This window comes from Leptosomus discolor, chromosome 19 (assembly GCF_034619465.1).
Source record: "Leptosomus discolor isolate bLepDis1 chromosome 19, bLepDis1.hap2, whole genome shotgun sequence".
NCBI classification, from domain to species: Eukaryota; Metazoa; Chordata; class Aves; order Leptosomiformes; family Leptosomidae; genus Leptosomus; species Leptosomus discolor.
Window position 1 is genome coordinate 4,754,406 of NC_141409.1, and position 25,522 is coordinate 4,779,927.

At 44.3% G+C, this 25,522-nt stretch overlaps 1 protein-coding gene across 1 annotated transcript; it reads right to left on the reverse strand.

The window, feature by feature from the left end:
* Positions 1–61: 61 nt before the first annotated feature.
* On the reverse strand, positions 62–18,208 carry TNFSF8 (TNF superfamily member 8). The gene is made up of 6 exons (XM_086475926.1): positions 18,202–18,208; positions 16,695–16,815; positions 16,364–16,601; positions 9,097–9,142; positions 981–1,052; positions 62–459 (listed from the first exon to the last, which is right to left on the reverse strand). The coding sequence occupies exons 1-6, from the start codon at positions 18,206–18,208 to the stop codon at positions 62–64; spliced, it is 882 nt and encodes a 293-aa protein (XP_086332052.1).
* Positions 18,209–25,522: the final 7,314 nt, after the last annotated feature.

Here is a 25,522-nt window from a genome sequence, read left to right on the forward strand (position 1 = left end):
AAGCAGGCGACTTGTTCAGAGAAAGGCAAGTGTGGGCAGTAGTGGGAAGTCAGAGAGCTGCTCACATTTCATCGCTGTACCTCAAGACCCCAAGAACGTTTTCATTGGGAAGAGAAATTTCATTCAAGAATTTAGGATGATTAAGTGTTACTGATATTCGGTCCTCCGCACTCAGGTATGTCAAATGGAGCTGGAACAAGGTCTTAAAAGTCTTTTCTTGGCATGTTTCTGATTCGCACCATGTGGATAATGTTTGCCTGTCAACTTTGTCATTCACAAGGAGCTCTATCTTGAGGTCGGTGGGGCTGTTTGAACAGTTGGGAAAATGAAAGTTCAAGTGGCAATAGATCAAGTAGAGGCCTGGTTTCCTTATCACCAGCTCTTCGCTCTTGCACTGGATGTCTTCACAAATACCCTTCTCAACCAGGCTCAGTTTTGAACTCTTTACTGGGTTGGACACTAGAAAGGAAAGCAAACAAATTTTAAAATGAACCGCTGAGCTCTAGTGACCTGAGTTCAGCCTCATGACACTTTACTTTCTCGTAAATGGAAAAGGTTTTCCTGTAGGAAACGCCAAGAAAAGGCCCTAGCTGGACGGCTGGGAGTTCACACGTAGAAATGGGGTGTTAAAAAGTCACAAGGACTTACACAGCCCTTGGGAAACCCAAGACAGGAGATGTGATGAAAACGGCCTTCTGTGCTATTTGAAGGGAAATAATGGAGATGTATATTCACGTCTTTGTGTGCAGGAGATATCTATTTACTTTCCCTTATCAAGTTTAAAAAAGTTTATGTGATCAGATAGGGGGGTTTACCAAACACACCCACGTTTCAGGAAAGCTAAGGGTTTTTTTTCCTGTAAAATACCCATTTGCTGTTTGACACTAAAACCAGTTTGAATAACATGAACAGCCTGCCCTTCAACCAGCTCTGCAACCTCTCTTTGCCGACTCTTGCCCTCCACTGGGCTCCCCACTGACCTCTCATGTATGCAGCAGCTCTCTTGGTCGGGACATTCTGTAGGATTCTTAAATAGTCTTCGGAGGTGTTCCCTGAAGGAAACAACAGGTTAAGTGACGACGCCTGATTTTTTTTATATACTGTAAAATGCTGTCAGCATTTGGCACCACACTTATGTGCTGTAACTGCACTACGGACAAACTCCACAGCTGCAGCTCCAAAGCCACAAGCAGCAGTGGCTGGAGCAGCACGTAGGAGAGTCGATCCTTACTCCTCGGCTGATAGCATCTGATCTGCACAGGGAGTTCCCAGCAGTGTGGTCGATGGGTAAATAAGTAACAATCTAAAGCTCTGGTAGATTGCACCTATCAGTCTGAAAAGCGTATTTCTTATTCTCCTTCTTACAAATAGAAATTATGGGCAGGCAAGCTTAATTTAAGCAAATTATTTCTATGGTGCAATTACAGAAAGAAGCATTTAAACTTCTAACAGGAACATCCTTCTGAAAACGGCTCTTTGGGTGCTTTTGAAACGCCGCTCGGTTCTCTCGCCGCTAAGGGCGGGTGTCGCCAGGGCGGGAGGGGAGGCTGCCGCTGTGCGGACCCCAAAGCTGCCGGCCCGAGGAGCAGCGGCACCGCCTGCCCGCACCGCCGCCGCGCCAGGAGGGGCACGGCTCGCCGCCGGCTCCTCGGCCCGGTGCGGAAGGCAGCGGTGTGTCCCGGGAATGCCCCCAAAATCCACAGCGCCGGGGCGGGGAGGCGCCGGGGCTGCCCCGCTGCAGAGCGCCCGGCGGGGCCGGCTCCCTCCCACGGCATCCCGGGAGGGCGTCCCAGGCCCGGGATCCTAGCTCGGCATCCCAGGCCCTGCATCCCGGGAGGGCATCCCATGTCTGGCATTCCGTCACTGCCTCCTGGTGTCACCCAGTACCCAGCTCCTGCACCCCAAACCCTACATGCCATTGCTTCCCCTTGTATTTCACCTGCTTTCCAGCCACCTTTCACCTTCCCATCTGCTCTGTGCAAGCTTTTCCTCCTCTCACCTTACTGGGCATTCAGTGAAAGGCACTGATTATTCCTCCTTTATTTTGTGATTGTATAGAGCAGAGCTTGTACTGCCCCGTGCGGCCCACAGGCACGCGGATACACAGACAAGACCCCGGCAAGCAGCGTATATCCATCTCCGTGGCTGCAACCAGACAGGGGAATGGTTATTTCTCATGGCATTGGCTCTCGTTTACATCTCCTGGCCCTGCTGCAGCTGAGGAAGGGATGTACACAGGAGCTCAGATGGCAGACTTGGAATTTCCTGTGTTTTATTCTACAGCTGAATACTAGTCATAAAGTAAGGAGTTTCAGTAAATTTTACCAAATTACGCTCCCCTATCCCAGGGTACACAAATCACCTAAATTTTCCTGTGGCTTGGTTTGTAAAATTGATACGAATCACCCACTCTGCAAGGGTCTCTGAAGGACTCGCTAATTACATACCAAGTTCTGCTAAATCTTGATGCTACTCCATGACATCGAATGACATATTTCTTGTTCCTTACATGAACAAGGAGGAGTCTACTAAATGCAGAGTGAGACAAGGATCTTAAGTTTCATAGGATTCCTGAAACTAAAGGTACAGAAAAGAGATTCAGATCTCCAGACCCTTGCAGTACCTGCATAGCCTGATCTCTAAGAGGTACTTGGTCAGGAGGAGGGATAAATCAGGTAGAAGCTGGCCCCCACACAAGTCACCCTGGTTGGTGATTTGTAACATTGCACCCTTTGGATTCAGTGCCGGAGAATCACAATCTTTCTCTGATTTCAGTAGCTGAAACACTTTTGAGGGGAGCAGGTGCTTGCTGCGCTCCAAGAATGAGGAAGTACTGCATCAAAGTCCCTTGGCCTCGCTGGAAATCGCCAAAGAAAAATCAAAGCCTACTTTCCTGATGTTAGTTGTGTCAACATAGTGTTTTAGCGAGTGCACAGACACTACGGAGATGTGGAGATACGGCACAGGATAGGAGAAAACCTTCTGGCCCTTGTTTCAAACTAAAGCTGTTACGGTGGTAGCAACAGTCTCTGGTAATGCATAGTCAGCACCCTGAACTCACTCCCATTACAAATGTCCTGCAAGAAGGGAGAGTATTTTTACAGAAAGTCAGTGGCATTTAGGGGGTTTACCTTGTAAAGCAGAAAATCCCCTGCTGCTCAAGAAGACTTTGGAAGCTGCAGCCCTGCAACATCTGCTAAGCAAGCAAAGTGCAGTGCCTGCACACAAACAGCCTGGTGCTGCCAGGAGCCCGTCAGGCACGAGCTGTCTCAGGATATTCATGGCATCTCTCAAGATCTACCCCTCCCTAATCTAGCTGCACTTTGCATTCCCATAGCTGTACTTAAATATATTGATGTCAGCAAGTTTTGTGTGTGTGTTTAGACCATTTATTTGGTGATATCAGATGTGTTTCTGAGAAGGCAAGTTATGGAAAAAAACCTGTTTTATAGAGACATTTCCGGTTCTTGCTCTGCTGAGGCAGCTTATAACTGTTTTCTAGTTTTATTTCTCAATTCAATTATTTTATTAGCAAGCCAGGAGAGACTGAAATTACTAGTTTCAGGACTGATCGATGGATACATACAATCACATCACCTAATTAGCTTTACACTATTAACAGTGAAAATTAGAAGTAATCCCACAGAAGTCAATAGGATTATATGAGCTTAAAAATACTGTGAGAAGGAAGAAAAACAAAGCCACATTTGGGACTAAGTACCAAGGAGACCACACTGGTTTCATTGTCTGCTATGATGCACGGATGCCGTAAATCAGCCTGCTCTAAGGAAGCCTGCTGATAAGGAAGGAGTCTTAGTAGGAAGCCATTTAGGCTATTTTGCCCTAAAGAAGCTCTCAGGAGATAATTCACTTTTGTCTTCCTAATGCCTTTTACCATAGGATGAGCATCCAGAGGGTGCAGCCCTCAGGAAAAGGGCCAGACTATTTCCAGGATCTTAATGCAGCTTTTCCCCACCAAGCCAAAGGGGATGCACAGCAGGACTGTGAAATGGGCCTCAGAGGAGCTGCAGCCTCGCTGACACTCCCGTGATTTCCACCTGTGGTGAAAATGGAAAGTCTCATCAAAATGCCAGAGGATCCTGTCCAGCCAGGAGGAACCCAAGGACTGTAGGACACGTGGACATATTGGCTGCTGCCAGCCAGGTCCAAGGAGATGTGACTCTGCCTGGGGAATAATCCTCACTGCTGGCTGCCTCAGTTTCCCCACCTCTGAGATGGGTAAAAGGCAAGAATGGACAAAGGGTGGTGAAACCAAGAGCTGAAAGTGGCATGCCAGAGCGCAAAGCATTGCTACCCAGACACGGAAAGCCCCTCAAACGGGGTTTCTGAAGCTTGTCCTAGTACCAGTCACCTCTTACAGTGAGGCTCCTCAGCAGTGTGTGTGGCATTACAACCAGCTGGAGGCTGAGTGTGGACAGGTACAAGAGCAGGTCAAAAACTCAAACTTATTTTACAAAGGAAAGAAGTAGGGTCAGGCAATAAATAGCTCTCAGTTCCTCCGTACCCACCACTGATTTACGTGCTTATACAATTAGGCAGGGTGAGCTCATACCTCTCTGTCAGCATGCCTAATTTTATTTCTGAGCAGCCACGATCTGAAGTCCCCGTAGTTATCTTTAACTCTCTCCTTCCAGTTAAGTGTCCTGCAAACAGCTGCCAGCTGGCGCTGGTGGCCGCCCCAGCCGAGCGATGCTGTGACAAGTGCCAGCTGGGTGACGTTCTCTCCTGGGCTCAGTGGCAGAGCTGGGCTCTGCTTGTGGCTGTGCCTGTTACACACGCACTGAGTGCCCTTGTTCCTCGAGAGCCCAAGGACTGTCACTCTGGTCCTGTGCATTGAAAGGGGATGGAACTCAGCTGCCAGTTTTACCTATTTACAAAAATGTAAACTTTAGAAGTATCCATCCCTTTCTTTCCTCCAAATTTAGGAAGAAGCTCTTGCGATCGCATCACTGCATACCTGACTACCGCAAAACTTGTAGAGTTTAAGGCCAAAACTATTCAGGTCTCTAGCCTGCATAAGTCACCTAATTTCATGACCTATTCATATATATCTCTATATTAATCTATAACTTGCATTTTAAGTATTGGAGAGACGGAAGATCCAACATTCAGCATTTTGTAGCAATTCCGATCATCTCACTATTAATTGAATATGTAACAAGCCCCCATTATGACTAACTGGAACCTGTCTAGCTGCAGTTTCCTCCGGAAGCTTGCCTAGGAGGATGCCTGTGCACTCTTTCTAGCACTTGCAAGCCCAGACTTACCAAAACTTTTTGAACTGAGAAGCACAGCTCATCTGCCCTGACCTCCCAAGATCAGAGAGAACCTTACGGAGTTTCACAGCTATGCACACAAACACATACATGTACTGAAGCTGAGAAGACAAAAATCTATATGGTCTAAATGTGAAATATCCATTTCTGAAGAACCCACCGTCATGGGATTTGTGACTAACAACCCAGCAATTTCTTAGTGTTGCACTGGGACAATTCCAGACTGCAAGAGACCAGATTTAGTTGCAGAAGGCCAAACTGCACTCAGAGATGTTGCTGCAAATCTGGAAATGCTTTGTTTTGCTGGCTTCAGCCAGATTTATTCTAGGGTGCCAAGGATGTCAATGTCACCTGTACTACATTAATTTCTGGGAGCCATATTTTTATTTGGGAGCCTATTTCCCATCGAAACTGTGAGTGAGATGCTGAATTCCCTTTCCTGGTCTGTCCATCAGCTGCTAATGGATCTTACTGCAGACAAAAATAGCTATAAATAGTGCATGTGTGCATATGTATCTGTAGGTTTTTCCTTTTGGGAATGAGAAAAGATTTTGGTATCATGACTTTGCAGTTCGAAATAACAAGAAAAGCCATGAGTCCAGGCTTACAACTTTTATAGGGAAACAAGGCTCAGAGAGGACAGCGAGGAGATGATGAGGGCTGAACCCCTCCAGACATCAGCAGATCATAAATTTCTCTGTGACTTAGTTTTACCTCTAAAAAATTGAATGTAACAATAATACCTCTCTGGCCCATATTAATATATGATTTGATATTTATGAAATGTGGATGATTTTCCACAGTGAAATATTTCCACAGAAAGAACATTTGACGAACACTTAGTTCATGATGAATTTCATTCTTTCCCCCTGTTGCTCAGGTTCTCCACCGACAATGGCACAGAGGATTTGAGAAGACTGGTATCATTTTTCACACAAACATTTAATTAGCTGACACTGCATCGCTCTCAGCTACTGCTTGTGGATTCGTGCAAACCCATCCATTGAGGACTGACAGCTGAGTCAGGGACATAAACCTTCGATAAATCTGCTTTAGTGCCCACTGGTGTTTAGCTAATAATAGAACATAATCTCATTGGAAATCTAAATTAAATCATCATGTTTTTTCCTGCTGTAATATTACAAAATTAGTGGAGAGAAGTAGCCGTGTCTGGATCACTGTCCATTTGCATCACAATGCTGCCTCTGCCTGAGCCAACCCCAGCTGTTCCCACTAGCACAGTCCTGCATCCCACACCAGCAGCTCTGAGACGTTTTGCACAAGCAGGTACCTTCAGCCTCCCCGTCGGTACCGACACAGGGCTAGAGCAAGGCTGAGCACCCAGCTGGCAACTTGGCTATGCTAATTTTTGCTTGCTTGCCCGTTTTCACAATGCAGGGCTTCGAAGCCCTGGTTTGAACAAGGTGGGCACAAAACACATCCAAATTGCACTAACATCTGAGCTGCCTGAGAGGCAGACAGCAACTTCAGCCTCACCACAGCCCCTATCCTGCAACGTTTCTTATGCTTCTGTTTCTTGCTGCTCTGCAGCTGCTGGATGGGACCTTGCAGTGGTCACCGCAACTCCCTGCTTAGAAGTCTGGTAGCATATGAGAGAGCTCCCTGCCGAGGGGGCCTCAGTATACCCACTGGGATATATTAATCAATTAGCCCTGCTTTATGCATTTTAAGAGAAAAATAAAGGGCCATTGTAATGTGCTTACACTTTAATGCTCTATTACCCTACCAGGGACATACAAGAGAGACTGATAGGCAACGAGGGGTAGGCTGATAGAGCACTTATGCCCAGTGCAAACAGCTTTCAGCAACTCTTCCTGCTTTGTGGGGTTTCTCTGTCATTCCCTCCTTTGTCTTTCACTAATGGCATCACCTCAAATTTAGCAACAGAATTCAGAGCAAGAGGGTGCCTGTAATTGATATTGACCCAAAGACCGAGGTTTCTGGCTAATGAAACGGCGTCTTGTACGTTCCTGGAGAGAGCGCCTTCCTCCTGCCTGGGGCCTGCCAGGTATTGATGAGGAGAAAAAGCAAATGGCACAGGTTGCCTGATATGAAATAAATATATATATTTATAAATGCACTTTTGGATTAGTGACACCTCTGCTCCCCGCCCTGGGAATGCCAGTATCACTCATGCTTTGCTTTGAAAAGCACTGACCCACAGCTATAGTCTCTGCGGCTCCTCCTCTGTCAGTCACTGGACTCCACACCAACAGCATTCACGACCTCTTCCTAACTGGTGGTAGAACCCAGCCATGAAAGCCAGCACAGTCCTGGTGACTTCCCTGAGGTTACACTGATTTACAAGAACAGAGGTTCTGCTCTGGGGCCGCACCACCTCGCAGACGCCGGGGACTCTCCGTCATCATGGGTGACCACGGACAGCGAGGCTGGTGCCTTGCAGCCCATTAGGTTTGCAAAGCTCCTTTTCGGGCACCTTTTGGAATGCACCGGAGTGGGGCTGTGATGTGACTGTCCAAATGCCCTTGTCCAAATCTGCCTAGTATGTTCAGACACGGCTTTATCTCTCAGGAACTTCAGGTACAAAATAAGGCACTAGAAGACTTAAGGACTTGGAAAGACTGGAGGAGCTACTTAGGTTGATAGAGAGAAAGCACTATGTGCTCAGGACGTCCTAGAGACATCCTAAAGGGAAAAGAAAATCACTCCAGGAATTATAAAACATAAAACCCGATAAAAACGATGATTAGGCAAGATGGGAAGTTCTCAGGATGGACGGCATGTCAGGCAGACACTACTTTGAGACCTGTGGGCTGAAAGAAGCCTGACATGGAAGACTCCCAGACACAAAAGTTATCCAAGATGGAGTATACATTGCCCAAATGCTGCATTATGTCACCTGCGTGCAAAAACGCAGCTGCAGAAAAGGTAGTTACGTGCTTAGGACTCTCTGGACCCTGAACTTCAATTTCCCATTCTGCCAACGCTTCTAGATGAACACCGTTTATCTGCTTCATTTTTCCCATCTGTAGAGTGGGAGGCCATAGTATCTCCTGTCCTCCGGACTGAGTATGAACTTTTGCAAGAAGTCAGAATACCTGGTGCTTAGGGCTGTGTAACCAGGGAGGCACTGCCAACGAAATAAATAGTGCTCCTCTTGATTTATGCTAAGGAAAAGCAGAATTTTGGTAGACTGTCTCTGCTAGTCTAGTTAGACAGGGTTTTTTTCTATTTTGTGCTCCCTGTGCTCACACTCTTGTCTGTCTTAATTCCTTGCTCTGTGCCTCTTGCTGGTGTTCTTTGTTTGCCCATTCTAGACCTACCCCTTCCAGACCTACCCCTTCCCTCCTCCCTTTCCCCACAAACCAGCAGAAAACACGATTGCTCCAGGCAAAGGAGTACAGGAGGAGTTTCAGTTGTTTTGAAATATGGGGCAACACATTTGCACCCATGCCTTGTGAAGATGGACGTTACGCCCACATGTGCAAGCACCAGCCCTTAAAATAAGACCTGATAGTCAGACTGATGTTCACATCCTCTGGCAAAAAGGGTCTCTTGCAGAGACACCTCAGGGCAGATTTAGACATACTTGTTATTTCCTCAGCCATGTGCTGGTTTCCGGCAGTACCGAGTAATTTGAAAGCTTTTTGCATTCTCTCATTTGTTTTTTTCCTTTTCCCCACTACCTTGGCTTTTCACCAAGAAGAGACTTTATGTGAAATGTTAAGATGTGCAGAGTTGGCTTATTTGTGATCCTGGGCGATGTTTGCACTACAGATGAGTCAAATGGCAGCTATAGTCAGTTTATGTGCCTTACCTGTCCTGATAGGTTTTGCAATGCCCTCTGTGGCAGGATCAGCTGCCTGAAAGAGAAGCAAAAGAAATGATGGTTATTCTGGGAACATACCCATGTTCAAGTACAACCCTGCTTTGAAAGTGGATCTTAAAAGTTTCCACTGCACGCCGTGAAGGCAATACACAGCCCGATGCACAGGGAGCCAGTGCCAGGTGCTACAGAGTGTATTGTTCCTCACAGGTCAGTGAGGGGTTGCTGTGGAGCAAACAGCTCTGGCAAGCTCTCTGCCCTCATCGAGATATCATCCTCAGTCATCCCTCATCACAGCCTTTTTTTTTTCTAACATAGAAAATCTACATTTCTGACACAGCCAGAAATTCTCTTAGTATGATAAAAATGTGTGTGGGTTTTGCTGGGGCTCTTTTGGAAGCACAAGCCCTGAAAACCTCACTCTGTGGCTTGCAAAGTTTAGAGGGAGTATGACAGAGTGGGATTGGACCCCCTTGAGAGTCAGTGCCCATGTCTGTGAAGCCAGTGGCTGGATGAAAATAAAAGCTGCTGAGCACCAACACAGGTCTGAGACTGACACTGTCGTCCTGCTTCACCTCTCCTCCTACTTCTTGCTGGGATGTAAACCCAAGGGTCAAAATGGCACGGAAAATTGTCCTCAATCAGCACGGCCTGAAAACTGCTCAGGAAATGTGCTCCAAGTGTTATATACGGCAGGCTTCGTCTGTGGTCTTGCTTCTGTTTTCTCACACCTCTCTGCCATCCAAACATACACCCTGGAGCCTGTGGTTGCTTGCATATTACTTCCACACAAGTAAAGTCACTGACAGCTCATAAACGTCCAGCAATGCCCTCGAGGAGCAAAGAAATTCTCCCAACAGCTGAGGAAAGATACTGAGAGTGCCTCAGTGCTTGAAACCCTGTGTCACGTCCCTTCACTCACACCCACTGGGAGTCCCGCTGTGATTTCAGTATCAGGGAGTGGTTTCTGCTCAGCCTAGCCTAAACCAGCTCTTCTTACCTGGATACGAATTGCCTGGGTTAATTGTGCAGGCTAACCAGGCCAGGCCTAATTTAGCACAGAATCATGGAATATCTGGAGTTGGAAGGGACCATAAGGATCGTCGAGTCCAACTCCCTGCTCCTCCTCACAAGACTACCTAAAATTAAATCATATGACTAAGAGCATTGTCCAGATGCCCCTTGAACTCCGACAGGCTTGGTGCTGTGACCAGCTTCCTGGGGAGCCTGTTCCAGTGACTGACCAGGATGTCCAAGAAGAAGAAAGTTGGGAAGCTGGTGTCAGTTTTGGCAGAATATCTAATATCTCCTGGGAGAAATGAGGCACACCACGCATGTTGTGGCAGACAACTTTATCCATAGCGGTCTTAAAACATAAACACTTTGTTTCTGTTTGTAAATAGGATAGCGTGGTGTGGGGAGAAGGTAAGTAGGACAGTGAGAGAAGTCATGTTGTGTCTGTTTGTGGTACTTAACGTTCTAGCTTTAAGTGTTTAAGAATACTTTTAATTAGACTTTGGCTTAATGTGACCATGTTTTCGGCCATGGCTGAAGTGTAGAGCTGCCTCTGATCCCAGCAAAACAATGTTATCCTCTGGTCTAATGTAAAAATGCTGCGGCCTGCAGACAGAGATGGCATAGGTATTTTGTGATTTGGGCATCTGTAATATCTGATTGGTTTGTTTTCTCTCCCCACACCTATGTAAGACGGAAGAAGTTATCTGTTGAGACAAAGTGTTTCTCCAGGTGGTCTTCCTAAGCTGTACAGGAAGGCTGTTGGGTGAGGAGCTGAATGAGAATCTAGATCTGTAGTTTGAAAAGGCATTTCCAAGACTTTTGGTCCCCTACATAACACCCTCCCTCCCAAACTCTCATGGGTCCTATGCACCTGCAAGGTCAAACGTGGGACTGAGAGCAGCCTCAGCTGAAAACACTCCCAAGAACCATCTGCCAGATACTTTCAGCTCCCACCCTGGCCCCTTGCACTGGGCTGTCCCATTCACATCACTCAGGGCACAGGGAAGCATTATTTTTCAATGCAATGTATGAGCATTTCTGCCCTCTGCAGCGAATTGAAGGAATTTTTGCGTGAGAGAACAGTGATGTTCTATCCCCAACTAGATTATGCTGAATGAAATCAGGCAGCAGATCCACTGCCTGTAGACAAGTGTTTGGTAAGGTGATTGAGGCATTACCATCAGTGAGGCGTTCACCTTGCAGCTCTCCCTTGGAGATGGCATGCAGGACAACGCTGATGGCTCACAGCTTGCTTAGTAGTCAGGGCAACAGAAACAAAATTAAAATGTACTAACATATTGTGTTCTCACCTGGGAAGTCTCCCAGTGGGTGAAAACAGGAGATACAAAGCAATTTATTTTAGTGAAAACTGAGTAGATATTCAAATAAATCTTTAGAGCTGGCTTTGAAATATTACTGGCATTATTTCTTTCTTTTCTAACAGCAAAAATATTGCATGTAATACTGTAATTTTGAATGCAAAGAGACACACAGTAGGAGCCCAAAGAATTAAATTCTACAGTGCCAGCTCAGGAAGAATTCATGACAACCCATTTCAGACTATCTGGAGTGATCTGGGTGCTGCTGCTGAAGGATTTCAGTCTTTACTCAGCAAGGAGAATAACTCAAGTTTGCTTTATTAGAGAAAATTATAACCACGGTGCCAGTGAAAGCAATTTCTTTCTTCTTTTCCTTAATCATTTTACAAGAAATTTTCCCAAGCTCAGACAGACTGCTGCTGCTAGAGGGTCATTCTAATGTCCTGTGTCAGAACTGTGAATATTCATTCAACCAGAGGTCTCTGAAGTGTGTATCTGTCTCTAGAAAGTCCAAGAACAGACACCTCCAAACCACAGTACACCACAAACTGGTCTGGGGTCAGCTTAATTAGGTCCACGGCTCTTCCAAAAGGGCGTCCACACAGCAGCTGTGTGAGGATGAGCTCTTGGGACTGCTGTCCTCAAAGGAAGTTTTGCAATTTGGAAAAGAACCCAAAAAAGCCCAAAAAACCAAACCTCAGGGCTCTTCTGTGTTTCTGCTCAGCCTCAAAGCATCTCTGGCTGAGGGGGGAGGCAGATGCTGGCACTTTAGGTAGGTGGCCCTGAGTTGCCAAGAGGCAACGGTAGAAACTAGACATGAAAAATCCAGAAAATGGAGCACTGTCCCTGCAGCTGATCTGATAATGAGCATCACAGGAAACAGAGCCCCGTGTGAAATTCAGTTTTTCCAGTACTGACAAAACCCATTAAAGTGACACCTCTAGACAGCGGGTGAATGGTCCTGTACAGAATACCAATGGCAAGAGTTGGAACAGCATCATTGTTTTCTAAAATCTCTCAGTGGTTTTCTTGTGGTGTTCAACAAGTAGGAAATCTGTTTTCAGGGGCAATTTTCAGTGTTTGGGGTTTGGTTTTTTTTTTTTCCCTTTTAATTCTTGTCTGGGTTGTCCGCCAGAGGGGGCTAATAGGCACCGGCTGGGGAGGCCCATGGCAAGATTATTTTCAAGCAGACATAAATCACAGAATAAATAATGCTACGTGCTGTAGAAGAGGCAGTCCCACTGCTAAAGGGGTTTTACATTTTTGACTCCAGCAGCCTTGAAGACTAGATCAGCAAACATAAACATCTGCACTGGCTCTCAGCATTTGCCATGTTGGTGCCTTAACGATGTTGGAAAGATTTGCTCACGCAGTTTGGAGGATAAAAGAGGAAGTCTACAAAATCCAGAGCAGTGACCGACTGTCCAAGATTATGGACTTTGGACGTTCACACAGAATTTGTTTGTAGAGGTAGGTGTCCTAGCTGGCTGCTACAGCACACCTTGCAGTACAGCAAAAGATTTCCTAGGGTCTGTGTGTCTTAAAATTACGTTTGTCTAGTCCTTTCTGTCCCACACTCTTTCACTGATTTTGCATATGTATCTCTATATACATAAATATCTACATAGGCGAGTATATATACGTATACCCAGCAGCAGTGAAATGAAGCAGGCAGAAGGGTGGAGGTTTTAGGACTGTTATAACCATGTTAAGGAAAATGCAGGCTATGGACCACCATACAGTAACTATTCTTATTCCAGAGAAAAACAGTCACTTGTAAAGGATCTGGGCAAGCGAATGGCCTGAAGCCAAGGCTTTCTGCAGGTGAAAGCTCAAGAACTGAACTGACTGCAGTACTGCAGGTAGTTAGTTCCAAAAAACAATGGCTAGTTCCAAAAAATTACACTTCCCAGGTCTGACACTAATGTGCTGTGCTGCCCTTCTTGAAAATAAGGTGTAAAGGAAATTTCTTGGGGTGCTGGAGAATGGTGGGGTGGGTGGAGATAATGTGTATTAGAAGTGCTGTTAGATTCAGAGAAGCCGCTTTGGAATCATAGTTGCTTTTTTGTTTTGGTCTTCCATGTCGGATTTCCCTTATTCAGAGCACCTAGAGTCTGGGTGATGTGAACGCCTTGTTTCTACACGTTTCCAGTGTGTTTTCCTTCATCTTAAACTAGGCAATTGTAAATCCATCAAAAGGAAGGCAAACAGCCAACTTCCCTGTGTCTGCAATAGGTCTAGGGGGCTGTGTGACCTGCTTGCCACGAGAAGCCTCCTCTTAAGGTAGTGGTACCCAAGACACGGGTCATAAGGCCTGCATTGTCCCTAAGACCCTCTAACACTTCTTTGGACAGAGGAACATAAAAGTTTCTATCTCAGCTTGGCATAAGGACAGCATGAAGTTGCCACCATTGCCCCTGTGGTCAAGGACCACTCACATAATTCAGCTGACAACATCTGGACAGAAAACCAGATCTTCCCAGAAGGCTGATCACACACAAACCTAGTCCTCTATTCAGAAGTTACAAAGGAAATAATTAAGCCTATTGATCGTTCTCTAATCCCTACAGCAACAGGACTCAAGAGCACAGGGCTCCAAGCACAAGAACCCCTCAGACCCCCTGCCCTGGAGCTGCTGAAGTCGAAACTACAATACGGTGTTTACCAAAGGAGTCTGTGCCTGGCCTGAGGCTGACAGTGTGACCACGAACTAAAGTGTTTTTGGAGCAAGCCTTGGAGCTTCCTGAGGAACCTGTCTCACAGAATCAACACATGTTCCCTGGTCTGGAAATTCAAGACAAGTCACAGATGGAGAATGGCTATGCTGCTTCCGAACTGAGGGTCTTTGGGCTCCCTGAGAGCAAGAACACAAGTTATGCTTTTACTGCCAAATTCCTCTCACAGTGTAAAATTGCTGCTCGATTTTATTTGTGTTTCTCACACACCTCAGCTTCCTACTTTCTCCTTCAGCCAAGCTCATTTCCAAAGCAGCTGCAATAATGTCATTTCTCTTTTAAATGAAAACCTTGACTCTTTCAGTAATGTTGTTCCTCTGGCAACTAGTGTAACTGCATTTATCCTGATGGAGAGGTAATTTAATGCTTACTTTCATAATAAGTACAAATGGAAGCCTCATTATATAGGAAAGCGGTGGCAATTCTGTAATTACCAAGGCTGTTATTTTAAAGATCTCCCTTAATGTCCCACTATTTATCACCTGAAAATCCCCATGTCTCATTCTAACTGTGCCCAAACTGCTGCTCTTTCAGAAGAATGCTGATTTCAGGTAAATGGCTCCTCTCCCGTGCAACTTGAAGAAGTATCAGTCAAGCCTTCATGGTTTCACTTCTGGGTAATGTGCATACACAGACACGCAAATTGCACACGGTAAATTTAATAACAGAAAATACTGAGCTGAAAGATCATATTTTGTTTTCCATGGCCAACCTCCTTCAGCAGCCCTAAGCTGGTGCTTTTGTTTTATTAATAGTAGTGGAGGTACTTCAGCACTTAGATTTTTGAAGTAAGGTTTCAAAGCCTGTAAAACTTCTAACCTGGCATTTTACCCTGGTAAAGTCCATGGCAATGTTCCCGGTAAGATTAGAAATGCACTTTTTATATTCACAATTGTACAGCCCTGGCTCTAACTGTCTCACTGATTCCACATTCAGCCCCAGGCACTTGAGAGCACTCCTCTTTATTTTAAGAAGGAAAAAATGTCTGTATGTGGAGGGAACAGTTGGTTTTGTGAGACCTTGCCCCACTTATATCCTCAGTCATCCTTGTTATCGCTCTATTTTTGCATTAAAAATCACACCCAAGAATAGGACTGACAAAATCGAGAGCTACTTTGCCCCCATCCACTGCTCTGGGTTTTTCAATATTGCTCTGCTTCACCACATCATGGTGCATCCCAGCAGACAGCACCACACAGCGTCAGACACAGAGATGTCTGGTGTTATGTCCATTGCTGAAATCTATCAATATTTCAGAGAAACACATGTAGACACTACCAGACCATCCTGGACAGAGGTTGCCCTCCAGAGAGACACATGTAAAACCAGGTGGCAGGCTCTGAGGCACTGATCTATCTTCTCTCCACCTCTCCTCCTAACTAGGCAGGACAGAGGTTGGCTTGCATCTTGGATTATGAGCTTTTTGACTTCCATTTACAGAGTAGAAATCGCATACTGGAAATTAATGCTGCCCATGGAGAAAGGTCTTTTTTTGAAAGCTCTTTTCTCTCCCTCTTTATTTCATCTTTCTTTCCCCTAATTCATGTGTGTGCATTTATAACAGGAGCGGTGACTTCTTTTCTGGCCACAGAATAATTTTTGGAAAGCAGTGCATTAAAGAAAGAAAGAAAGAAAAAAAGGAAGGAAGGAAGAAAAACAGGAAGGAAGGAAGAAAGAAAGAGAGAAAGAGAGAAAGAAAGAAAGAGAGAAAGAGAGAGAGAAAGAAAGAAAAGAAAGAAAGAAAAAGAAAGAAAGAAAGAAAGAAAGAAAGAAAGAAAGAAAGAAAGAAAGAAAGAAAGAAAGAAAGAAAGAAAGAAAGAAAGAAAGAAAGAAAGAAAGAAAGAAAGAAAGAAAGAAAGAAAGAAAAGAGAGAAAGAAAGAAAGAAAAGAGAGAAAGAAAGAAAGAAAAGAGAGAAAGAAAAGAGAGAAAGAAAGAGAGAAAGAAAGAGAGAAAGAAAAGAGAGAAAGAAAGAGAGAAAGAGAAAGAGAAGAAAGAAAGAAAGAAAGAAAGAAAGAAAGAAAGAAAGAAAGAAAGAAAGAAAGAAAGAAAGAAAGAAAGAAAGAAAGAAAGAAAGAAAGAAAGAAAGAAAGAAAGAAAGAAAGAAAGAAAGAAAGAAAGAAAGAAAGAAAGAAAGAAAGAAAGAAAGAGAGAGAAAGAGCCAATGAAAAAAGTAAGAAATTTCTTACCGTCCTCTGCACGACTAAGACCATGATGGTAGCTAACGCAAAGACGAGTAACACAACAAGGGTAGCGATGATGAAATACAAACATGTTTTGTTAGTGGCTCCAAGCCTCCTTGAAACGGTGTCTTCATTCACATGCATGGCTGATTCATGAGAGTCCTTCACCTGAAAAAGTGTTTGCTCTTGTGCCGAGCGCGTTCTTATATAGCTCTCAGGGTACTGCTCTGTATCTCCCCTTGATCTGGTTCAAGTCGCAGCCCATCTCTGCTCCTGGCAGGATTTTCCCCCTTCATCCTGGCTCATGTGATCTGGAAAAAACAACTTCATCACTTGCAGTACGAAGAAAGAGGGACCTGGGGGCGTGAAGCGGGACGCAGCTGTGAAGAGTGGAAGGAGCTTCATGTTCTTGATCAGGGATTTCGCGATGGCAGTCTGGTATGCTGCATCGGAGATTTCTAATGTCAGAAGGTGAACAGTTAGCAACATCAGTTGTTCCCCCCCCCCGCACTGGCTTTCTGTGAAATGGAGAGCTATGCAAATTCTGTTTCACTTTATACTCGGTGCAGCTACGGTTCAGTACAGTAAATCGCCCCGGAGATATGCCTTCCTGTTGCACAGAGTAACCTCTTCTAAATCCCAGTAGCGTCCCAGAGCTGCGCTTTCCAGAGCTCTGTGTTCAGAAGGTGACCTAGAGTTTGAGTTTGGTGACTGTTGCATTTGCCTGTGAAGGTCTGGAGATGTTGGGTGAGATTTTCATTGAAGTATTTCATACAAATGTGCCAGGAAGACGCCTTTGATGCAGGATGTAAGTTCTAGGCAGAGGCATAGAAAGAAAGCGGTCACAGCAAAGTAACTGAAAGCATGATGTGAGGATGTGCCCACAGAGGGTGTCTGCATTCACCTCCCTGCCTGTACCTCCTTATTGGCAGCTAGCAAATAAATGCTCATTTCTCTCCTGATCTCAAGCCTCTTCTCCATCCTAGCCTGGGACTATCACCCACCCATGGGGCTTCTCAGAGAACTCAGATTTCTTTAACTGGAAATATTCCTACTCCATTCCAGTGTGGAAGGACCAGTCATTCCTAACTCCGCATTTTTAATGTGAGATGACGACTTGCTTTCTGACCAGTCCAACTTGAAAGCCGCTTGGGTGTTCCTGAAAATTTTCACAGTTAGATGCGAGTCCTCTTTTGATTCATATCTATGCAAGCCAGTTAACTTGTATAACATGATCAAAATGACCAGGAGTATTATTTGTCTCAGCTATTCCTGGTTCAGAAGTACAAGGACATCAGAGAGGCCAAACAGCATATTACCAATGGTCCATCTGGCTCAACATCTTGCCTTCAGTAGAGAGCAACAAGAGATGCCTTGGGAGGAATATTAGAACAGAAAAAGCAGGTGTTTATTGAGTGTAATTCTCCAGTTTCCTCTGATTTGGGCTTGTGGGACTCTCAAACCAGAAGTAGTACCTTTCTATTTTATTCCAATTTTTCTTTACACCCCTGGCATTACAGAGTCCTGACATATTACTATTATTACTACTATCTCTAATACAATCACTAGAGCACAGCACTACAAAAGCTTCTATAGATTTCCAAAGCACTGTTTTTCAGAGCATCGCTTATCGCTGTGGAAGCAGGCACAATCTATTTTAATCAGAGACAAAGGGAACCAGCCTCCTCTCATTAAGGATGAGACAACAGTCTCACTTGGTCAGGCCTTCCTCAGGAAATCTGTCACTCAAGTCTGACAGGCTGGATGAGGTAGATTCTCTCCCGCTGGGTCCTGCTTGGTGGAGGCAAAACTTCTGGACAGCCGCTAGCAGCAGCGGTTCTCACTCGCCATGGTTTGTACTGGAAATTAATCTTGATTTGCAAGGGAAAGATTTACACAGTCTTGCCTGTGAAAGTTCATTTGACCCCTTAAAGCAGGCAGTCCTGCAGAGCAACAACCCCACCCTTTGGGAAGCAGAACATGGAGAATCCCTAACACCGTCATTTCTTCCATCCCTCCTTGATGATGTGACAATTTTGGAATGCAAGAAAATCCAAATTACAAAGATCTTGCAGTGACTGGCAGCATCGACTAGTCCGGAAAAGACAGTTCAGCATCTCTTGTTCACGGCTGAGCAGATACACACCTCACCAAGGGAGATGATTTTCAAGAGAGTAATGGTGGTGTAGTTTTAAGGATGTCACATCATGTTTGGTGTCATGAGGAGGGCACAGTCCTCTGAGCTTGTAGGCTTTTATGGTTGCACATGGATGTGCATAGTCAGCTCTTCAAACTGTAAAACACTAATGCTAAACTTACAAGCAGACAACCAGATACTGTGGTGGTGATGGCTGCAAAAGAGATCAGTGAAGGCCAGTGAGGGAAAGCAGGGCAAATTAATCCCTTCTGTAAACAAGTGCAATCCAGATCAAATTTGGCCTTTTACTTTCTAAGCTAAATTTGGTGTGTACAGCATTGGAAATCCACACAGTTTAGTGAGGTGGAAATGCTGAAATGTGCTGGGAAGGTCACATAATAATATATAGGAGCACAGAGCATCCACTCATGCAGTGGTATCATGCTATACAGTGTTCCAAGACAGCAAAGGCAAACACCTACAATTGCCCCAGGTAACAGCAGGATCTGTGAGTGATTCCCCTTTTGTGACAGGTGAAATATCTTGAAATGTAGAAGTGAAATACTGCTCATCTAAGACAACTATACTGTTTAGGCATCCAGGAAGTTTTAAACAGGGTGACACTGCAGGATCAGTGGATACTTCTGTAAGTTTGCCTTAGGCAGTAAATAAAGCACTGCGCCTTCCCATTAAATACGTGTTCTTGGGGTTCTGTGGCTGTACATCCTGGCTTGCAGGCAGTGATGTATTTTCAAACATAATTTCAGTGCAATGCTCTGTTACTCTCTAGTTCCTAAGAATGTGACTCTGCAAACCCTATCACACCATCATCTGCCTCATTACACCTGATTTTCAGAGCACAGTTCACTGCTTTCATGCCTTCTGACCAGTGTCCCATCAATTCTCACAAGCTCCAGTTCAAGAGGCTAAATATCAGGTGCTTGCCCTGTATTTGCATTGGCATGTGCTGCATCCTCTGCAGCAGAGCTTTGCATATAAGGACAAAGAGGGAGAAAACAAGTGAACCACAAAACCAGCAGGTCTAATTATTTCTTGGTAGATATTGCAAGTGACTCTCTCTAGCAGAAAAATACAAAATATCCCAGACGCTTATTAATATTTATTTATCTACTCCTCTGCTGAAAGGAAATGAACTTGCTGAGAACTGAAAACCTACCCACATGGTCAATGGAAATTCACCCTTGTCTGAAGTCTGCGAGAACCGAAAACCTTTCTGAAAGACATTAATGGCCATTTCTTCAAAGATGTGTAGGTACCCAGCTGCCACTCAAATCCAGGAGTGTGAGGTGTGTAGGTGCCTTTACAAGTTTGTGCTTTCATCCTCAATGGGAACTGGGTCCATTTCTCATCAAAACCACCGTTCGTGTTTACATCCATGCAGTTCGTTACCAGAACCTCATCCTTAGCTTCTCAAGACCTAAGAGAGCTCAGAGAAGATGCACCATAATGTATATTTTATTACCCTGATTGATTCCTAGTACCATCCTAATTAAGGGTCTTAGATAGCAAAGATGCTATTTGGCTTCTTATCTTCAAAACAGACCCCACTAAATATAGGAATATTTAACTTCAGCTGAGTTGCACCTGCGCGCACACATATAAACATGTGAGCACATGTGGGCGCTTGTAAATCATTTGATATGGAAATGCAAAATCAGTAAATTGAGGTTACTGCAAAACACCATTAGCACTCAAGGTATGAATCACCTTGTTGACGGAGGTTTTTAAGTTTCCCCCGATGAATCACTCTCTTGTATCGCACTTCGGCGTTAGGTTTGTACTCCGCGTCTCAGCCTGAGCCCAGGGAGATGGATGCCTGGGCCTGACAAAGTTGGGGGTTTTGGGTTGTTGGTTTTTTTTTTAATTATATTTATTAGAATCTATGTCCATTGATGGTTGTCCTTGGTAATCCAAGGCTGGTCACAGCATGGAGTAAATGACACTCCAATATCACGCTCCAGCACTGTTGCGATGATATTTTTGGCTGTCACTATAAAACGGTCTTTTGAGGGAGACGCTGCGTATCTTTCATCCAAGCCTTCTGCTCCTGCAACATGTTGGAAGGTTTCCAAGAACAGCAATGTTCTTTTCTCATTTTGTTTCTCAAATAAAATTACTGAATAAAAATAGACATCAGACGGGAGGAAAATAAAAGAAAAAAAGAAAGGTTAAAGTTGCCGTTGCGCAGTATTATCTCCTTGGGAAGCTATACAGCGTTTACTCGTACTGTGCAACTGTCTTCCTTGTTCAAAAGAATTATATCACTCAGTCTTGTAAGGCAATAGAAAAAAAGGTATATTAAATTAGCTGAAAATTGTCTATAGGGGGAAACCCACCTTTTTATAATGTAGGTGATATCCATCTCTTTTGAAGTGCAGGTAGAAACCAGAGGCATTAGGATAGATAATAAAATACAGTAATAAAACAGTAAAAATGGAACAGTTATAAAATTTCAATAACTTCCACAGAGTTGTCAGAGAGTGAGTTTGCTCAGTAGGAGTTATTGTCTGCCCAAACAGCAACAGTTCTTCCCATGTAGTGTCCTCCTCAAAGAAGGGAGCTGCCTGCTTTGCTGGAAAACCTTGGGTACCTTTCTCCAGCATTTGCTGGTAAGAGTCAATCCAAGTGGAAAAGCTCTTTTCTGGGTGCTAAACACCTCTGTATTCTGATCAATGACTTGGGAGTAAGATGAAGAAGATCATGCATGAATTGCAAAACTGGAAGAAATGGGATAATGAACAACATAGCTTAAATTAAAAAAATGTAGTTATTTAAAATGTGATTTTCAGGCACATCTAGAGATTTCAGATACCCGAAATTCCAGTTATTCTGTTATGAAACACCAGAAGGATCTTCATTTCCAGCAAGGTTCTCATCATTTCCTGAAAACCAGGGTATTTCTGTGTGATTCAAGCAGCATAATAAAATAATTGAGCCACCCAGAAGTATATTCAGACTCTGTGCCTACTGTGGGGTCTACATTCAAAAGAAAAAGGATTGTATCATTTCCAATTCATTAAGAGACAGAAAAAGGACATTAACACTTGCTGGTCTGACTATGGTTCTTAAAGTCTCTGGACCCACCTGAAGATCTTAGCCTGAGCAAATCCATGAGGTGGTTTCAGGTCAGCGGGAGCAAGTTCTAGTAAATGGATTTGGGTGGCAGGAAGGAACAACCATGAGCACTGAAACTCACCAAATGAAGGGAACGGCTCCATCTCATTGTGCTGGACGTTGGCTGAGGTCTGCAGAGAACACACGGTAACCATGTGTTGTATGAAGGGAAGTAGCACTGAAACCAGCTGTTTCCAGATATACCAAGGCTGGCAGAGAAATGCAGCACTGTGATCAAGCCATCGTAGAAAAGGATCTTACACCAACTGTGTGTAAGAGACTCATAGATTTTTAAGTCAGAAGGGGGCCTTTAGATCATATCATCTGACATGTTATTCAGGAAAAGGGCATATGGTTTTACCTGGAAAACCCGGAAAATAATAATGTTGATGGGCGAGGCAAGAAACCATCAGGTAGGGTCTGAGTTGTGGGACAGGATCAGATTGAGCAACGTTTTGCATCTGCATGTGGCTCTCCCACCGCACCTAAGGAAGTGTGTGGGGCATGTAGACACCTGGGGATGCAGATGAGCAATGGTTTCAGAAATGGTGACAGTGCCTCTTAGATGGAAAGGGGAACTCAGGTGTCTTTGGAGACAGAGATATAAACGTCTAGGTTAGGAAAGGCATTGCTCTGGAAATGTTAGGCTGTAATAATGAGAATTTTCCTGTGTGTAATTATGAAACTTTTAGTAATTTGCCATGGTAATAAGTGGAATCCTGAACTAAAGACTAGTTGGTCTGATTTATGTCAAAAGCTACTATTTGTGTTTCCTGTGTATAAGAAGTTTGTTGAAAGCTTTTGATTGAAGAGAGATGACTGATCTGGAGGTCAGATGGAAAATAATGACACCTTCATAGGGACCATATCATCTCTGGTTAAACTGCACTGGAAGAACAGAATTACTTCACAACTGAATTTAGCTGGTACTATAATGTATCCAGATTAGAAATAAAGACCCCACAAAAGGATGGCTTTCTACATTCGACAGCTATTGATCTCCCTGTGTCTTATAAAGAGGGAAACACACAGTCTGCTCAGCATGGCATTCATACACTAAACCCTAAGGGGAAATAATATGAGAACCGGTGAAAAGCCGGAGTCACAACTAGCTTGAAATGCAGTCTATACATCACGAGAAGAGCAGGCATGTAGGGTGAAAGTATATTTATAATTCTGGCAAGTTGAAAGGCTTCAGTAGTTCACCTTCCTCAGAATAATAAAACTCCATCACTCTTGTTCTCAGGGAAGAAACTGTGCGGTTGTTTATTTTTTCCATCCCTATAGTGCAAGGAAGGAAAGAACTTGCAAAATTTCCACTGTAGTGTATGTGTACCAGAGCTACCTTAGGTCACCTCACAGTCCGAGACGGGTTTATCCCACAGCATCTATTTAAGGTGGGTCAATGTTGGTGTTTCTCTTCTGTCTCCCTCTTAAAGACAAGCAATGAATCATGAGAAGCTCAAAGTGCCTCTATATGAGCTCAGTGGTTAAATACAGCTGTGCACTCAAATCTGGGGACCCTCTTCACGTATTGGTGCCTACAATGTCTCCCTGAAGAGGTCCCCAGGCCTCTACAGAGTTGATATGACATAAGTCAGGAGCCTGAGCACACAAGAAAAGCCAAAGCCAAGAGCATCTTAGCTTAAGTGATCTGTCAAAATCCACAAAAAAAATTGGTGGCAAAAGAAGGAAATAAACCCTATCTCCTCAGGGAGACAGGAGATTTCTCTCCAGATGTGGAATTGGTAGAAATTCTAAGAATGAGGCAAGAACGATGTTTCAAAAAACTTTAAATGATTAATGTCATCTAGAGCATTTTATTCATGGTAATTAGCACAAGGTCAGCTTGAAGCTACTGGTAGCTTTTGGTTACTTGAGCCTGGGGCAGTAGCAGCTTTCTAGTCTCCTGTAACTATAGCTAAAGACAAAAATCACCATAAGAAAATCTGTAAGTTCCCTCCATGGAGCGGTGTAGCACTTGGCTGCAATCAGCCTCTCTAAGGAGACCTGTTCAGATCCCAGCCCCATGCAATTTACAATTATACTGATTACAGTTGTGCTAATTTACAACCACAGTGAATTTTCAGAGTTGCTTGACTTCTCAGAAGCTCTACTCATCAAGGCAGGGCAAGATTTTCATGAAGTGTGTTGGATGAAATGCTTCTTGGCTCCCCAGGCCAATTCTGAAGGCAGCCATCGGTGTAAGCTAGACCGTGCTTTCTCGGTAAGTGATTCATCCTGGCTTAAAAGTTGAGTTAGTTGGGGTGAATCAGTTTGGTAAAGTTTGTGTCCCCAAACCATATCACAGAGGGGTTATGGAAACAGCCTAGACGAGTTGTTTGGTCTAGACATCTTTCAGATAGCTAAAGGCATACTTGTGATTTAGGAGCATAAGCCTCATTAGGAGGTGGAGGGCTGGGAGGTTAATCACTGCAGTTCCTGTGAAAAATCACACTCGCCTTTTGACATCACCCTTCTGAGGGTGGCAGCCACCAAATAAGCATAATGCACCATGTTTGGGAATGAAATGATAAAAGGCCATCATCAAGCAGGGATGACCCAGGGATTGAGAGTGATCACAGTCGGGTGCATCCAGGGAGGAGTGGTAACAGCAGGGTAAGGAAATCGAGGCATCAATGCATCACACAACAGCCATTCCTGCCACGGCATGATCACCTCTGGAAAAACAGGCTGTTCATTTACCTAAGCCAGAGAAAATGTGTAAGTCAGAGGAGAATGAAAAGGCAAAATCAAAATAATCAACCTTGAGTGACAGTGCTTCTTTGTCCCAATAGAGGTAAATGTCAGCCAAAATACTGCATCTGCCAGTATTGTCACTAGAACAGTTGCCCTAAAAATACCCAAAGCTTTTATCAAAGCTGTGTTTCTGAGCTGCAAGAAGTACACATCCACCATGGATCCTGTTTTGTTTGCCCTCTGTGGAACTAAATTTGGTGTTTCTGTCTTTGATTCCAATCACAATGTACAAAAGCTGTGTGCATTCCCATTGATATTCATATCATATCCACCACAGCTTCTCTTGAATTAATGTAACCCAGGAACCTTAGCAATGTCAGTCTCAATTTATGCAGGCTTATGCTGAAAAATTTCATCTCGTCCGTTCTTGAATTTCTCCACACTGCCCACCCCCCACCTCGATTTTCTTTATTTCTTTCTTTGATGCCTTTATGTGAATGTCTTGGTACTTCCTTGGGTATACAACGCACAGCAGGTTTTGCTGATGGAAAAGCAGGTTTTTCACCCTGCCCAGAACATTTTGACACTGAGACGCCCAAAGGACAATCAAAAGAACCCATCAACAAGAACCACTGTACCAAACAGCAAGTGTTTTTCTGGTAATACTTCCCCATAGTTTTCCCCAGACTTTTCCACACTGGAGGCCTGCCAGCCTACATGTGGATTTCTAGATGATTAGAGCAGAAGGAATGACATAAGGTGAGGCTCAGCCATGCATTCAAAGGTGCTACCTTGAAAACAGCAGCACTGGGGTACCTGTGTGCTCCCACAGCAACTTGACAATTCACAAGTAGCCAGAGTCATGGGGTCCACCAGCCAACAGCCATGGTTCAGCGAGTCAGCAGCAAACACCAGCACCAGTGGTGCTAAGCTCAGTTAGCAAACCTGGCCTGCGGTTTCATGCAAACCCTTTTTCCTTCTTTTAGACTATGTAGGTTCATGCCCCCTAAATTTCGCTCTCAGTTTCAGGTATTCAAAATCTTTAGGTAAAATTCAGCTAGAAGAAACTACCTAGTTTGGACTAGTTTCAGTACAAACCCAAGAAAAACCACAGAATTGCTGATGGTTTCCAGACCAACCATACATTTCACCTAGTTTTGGGGTTTCATTATGAAAGTTTCATGGAGTCTGAA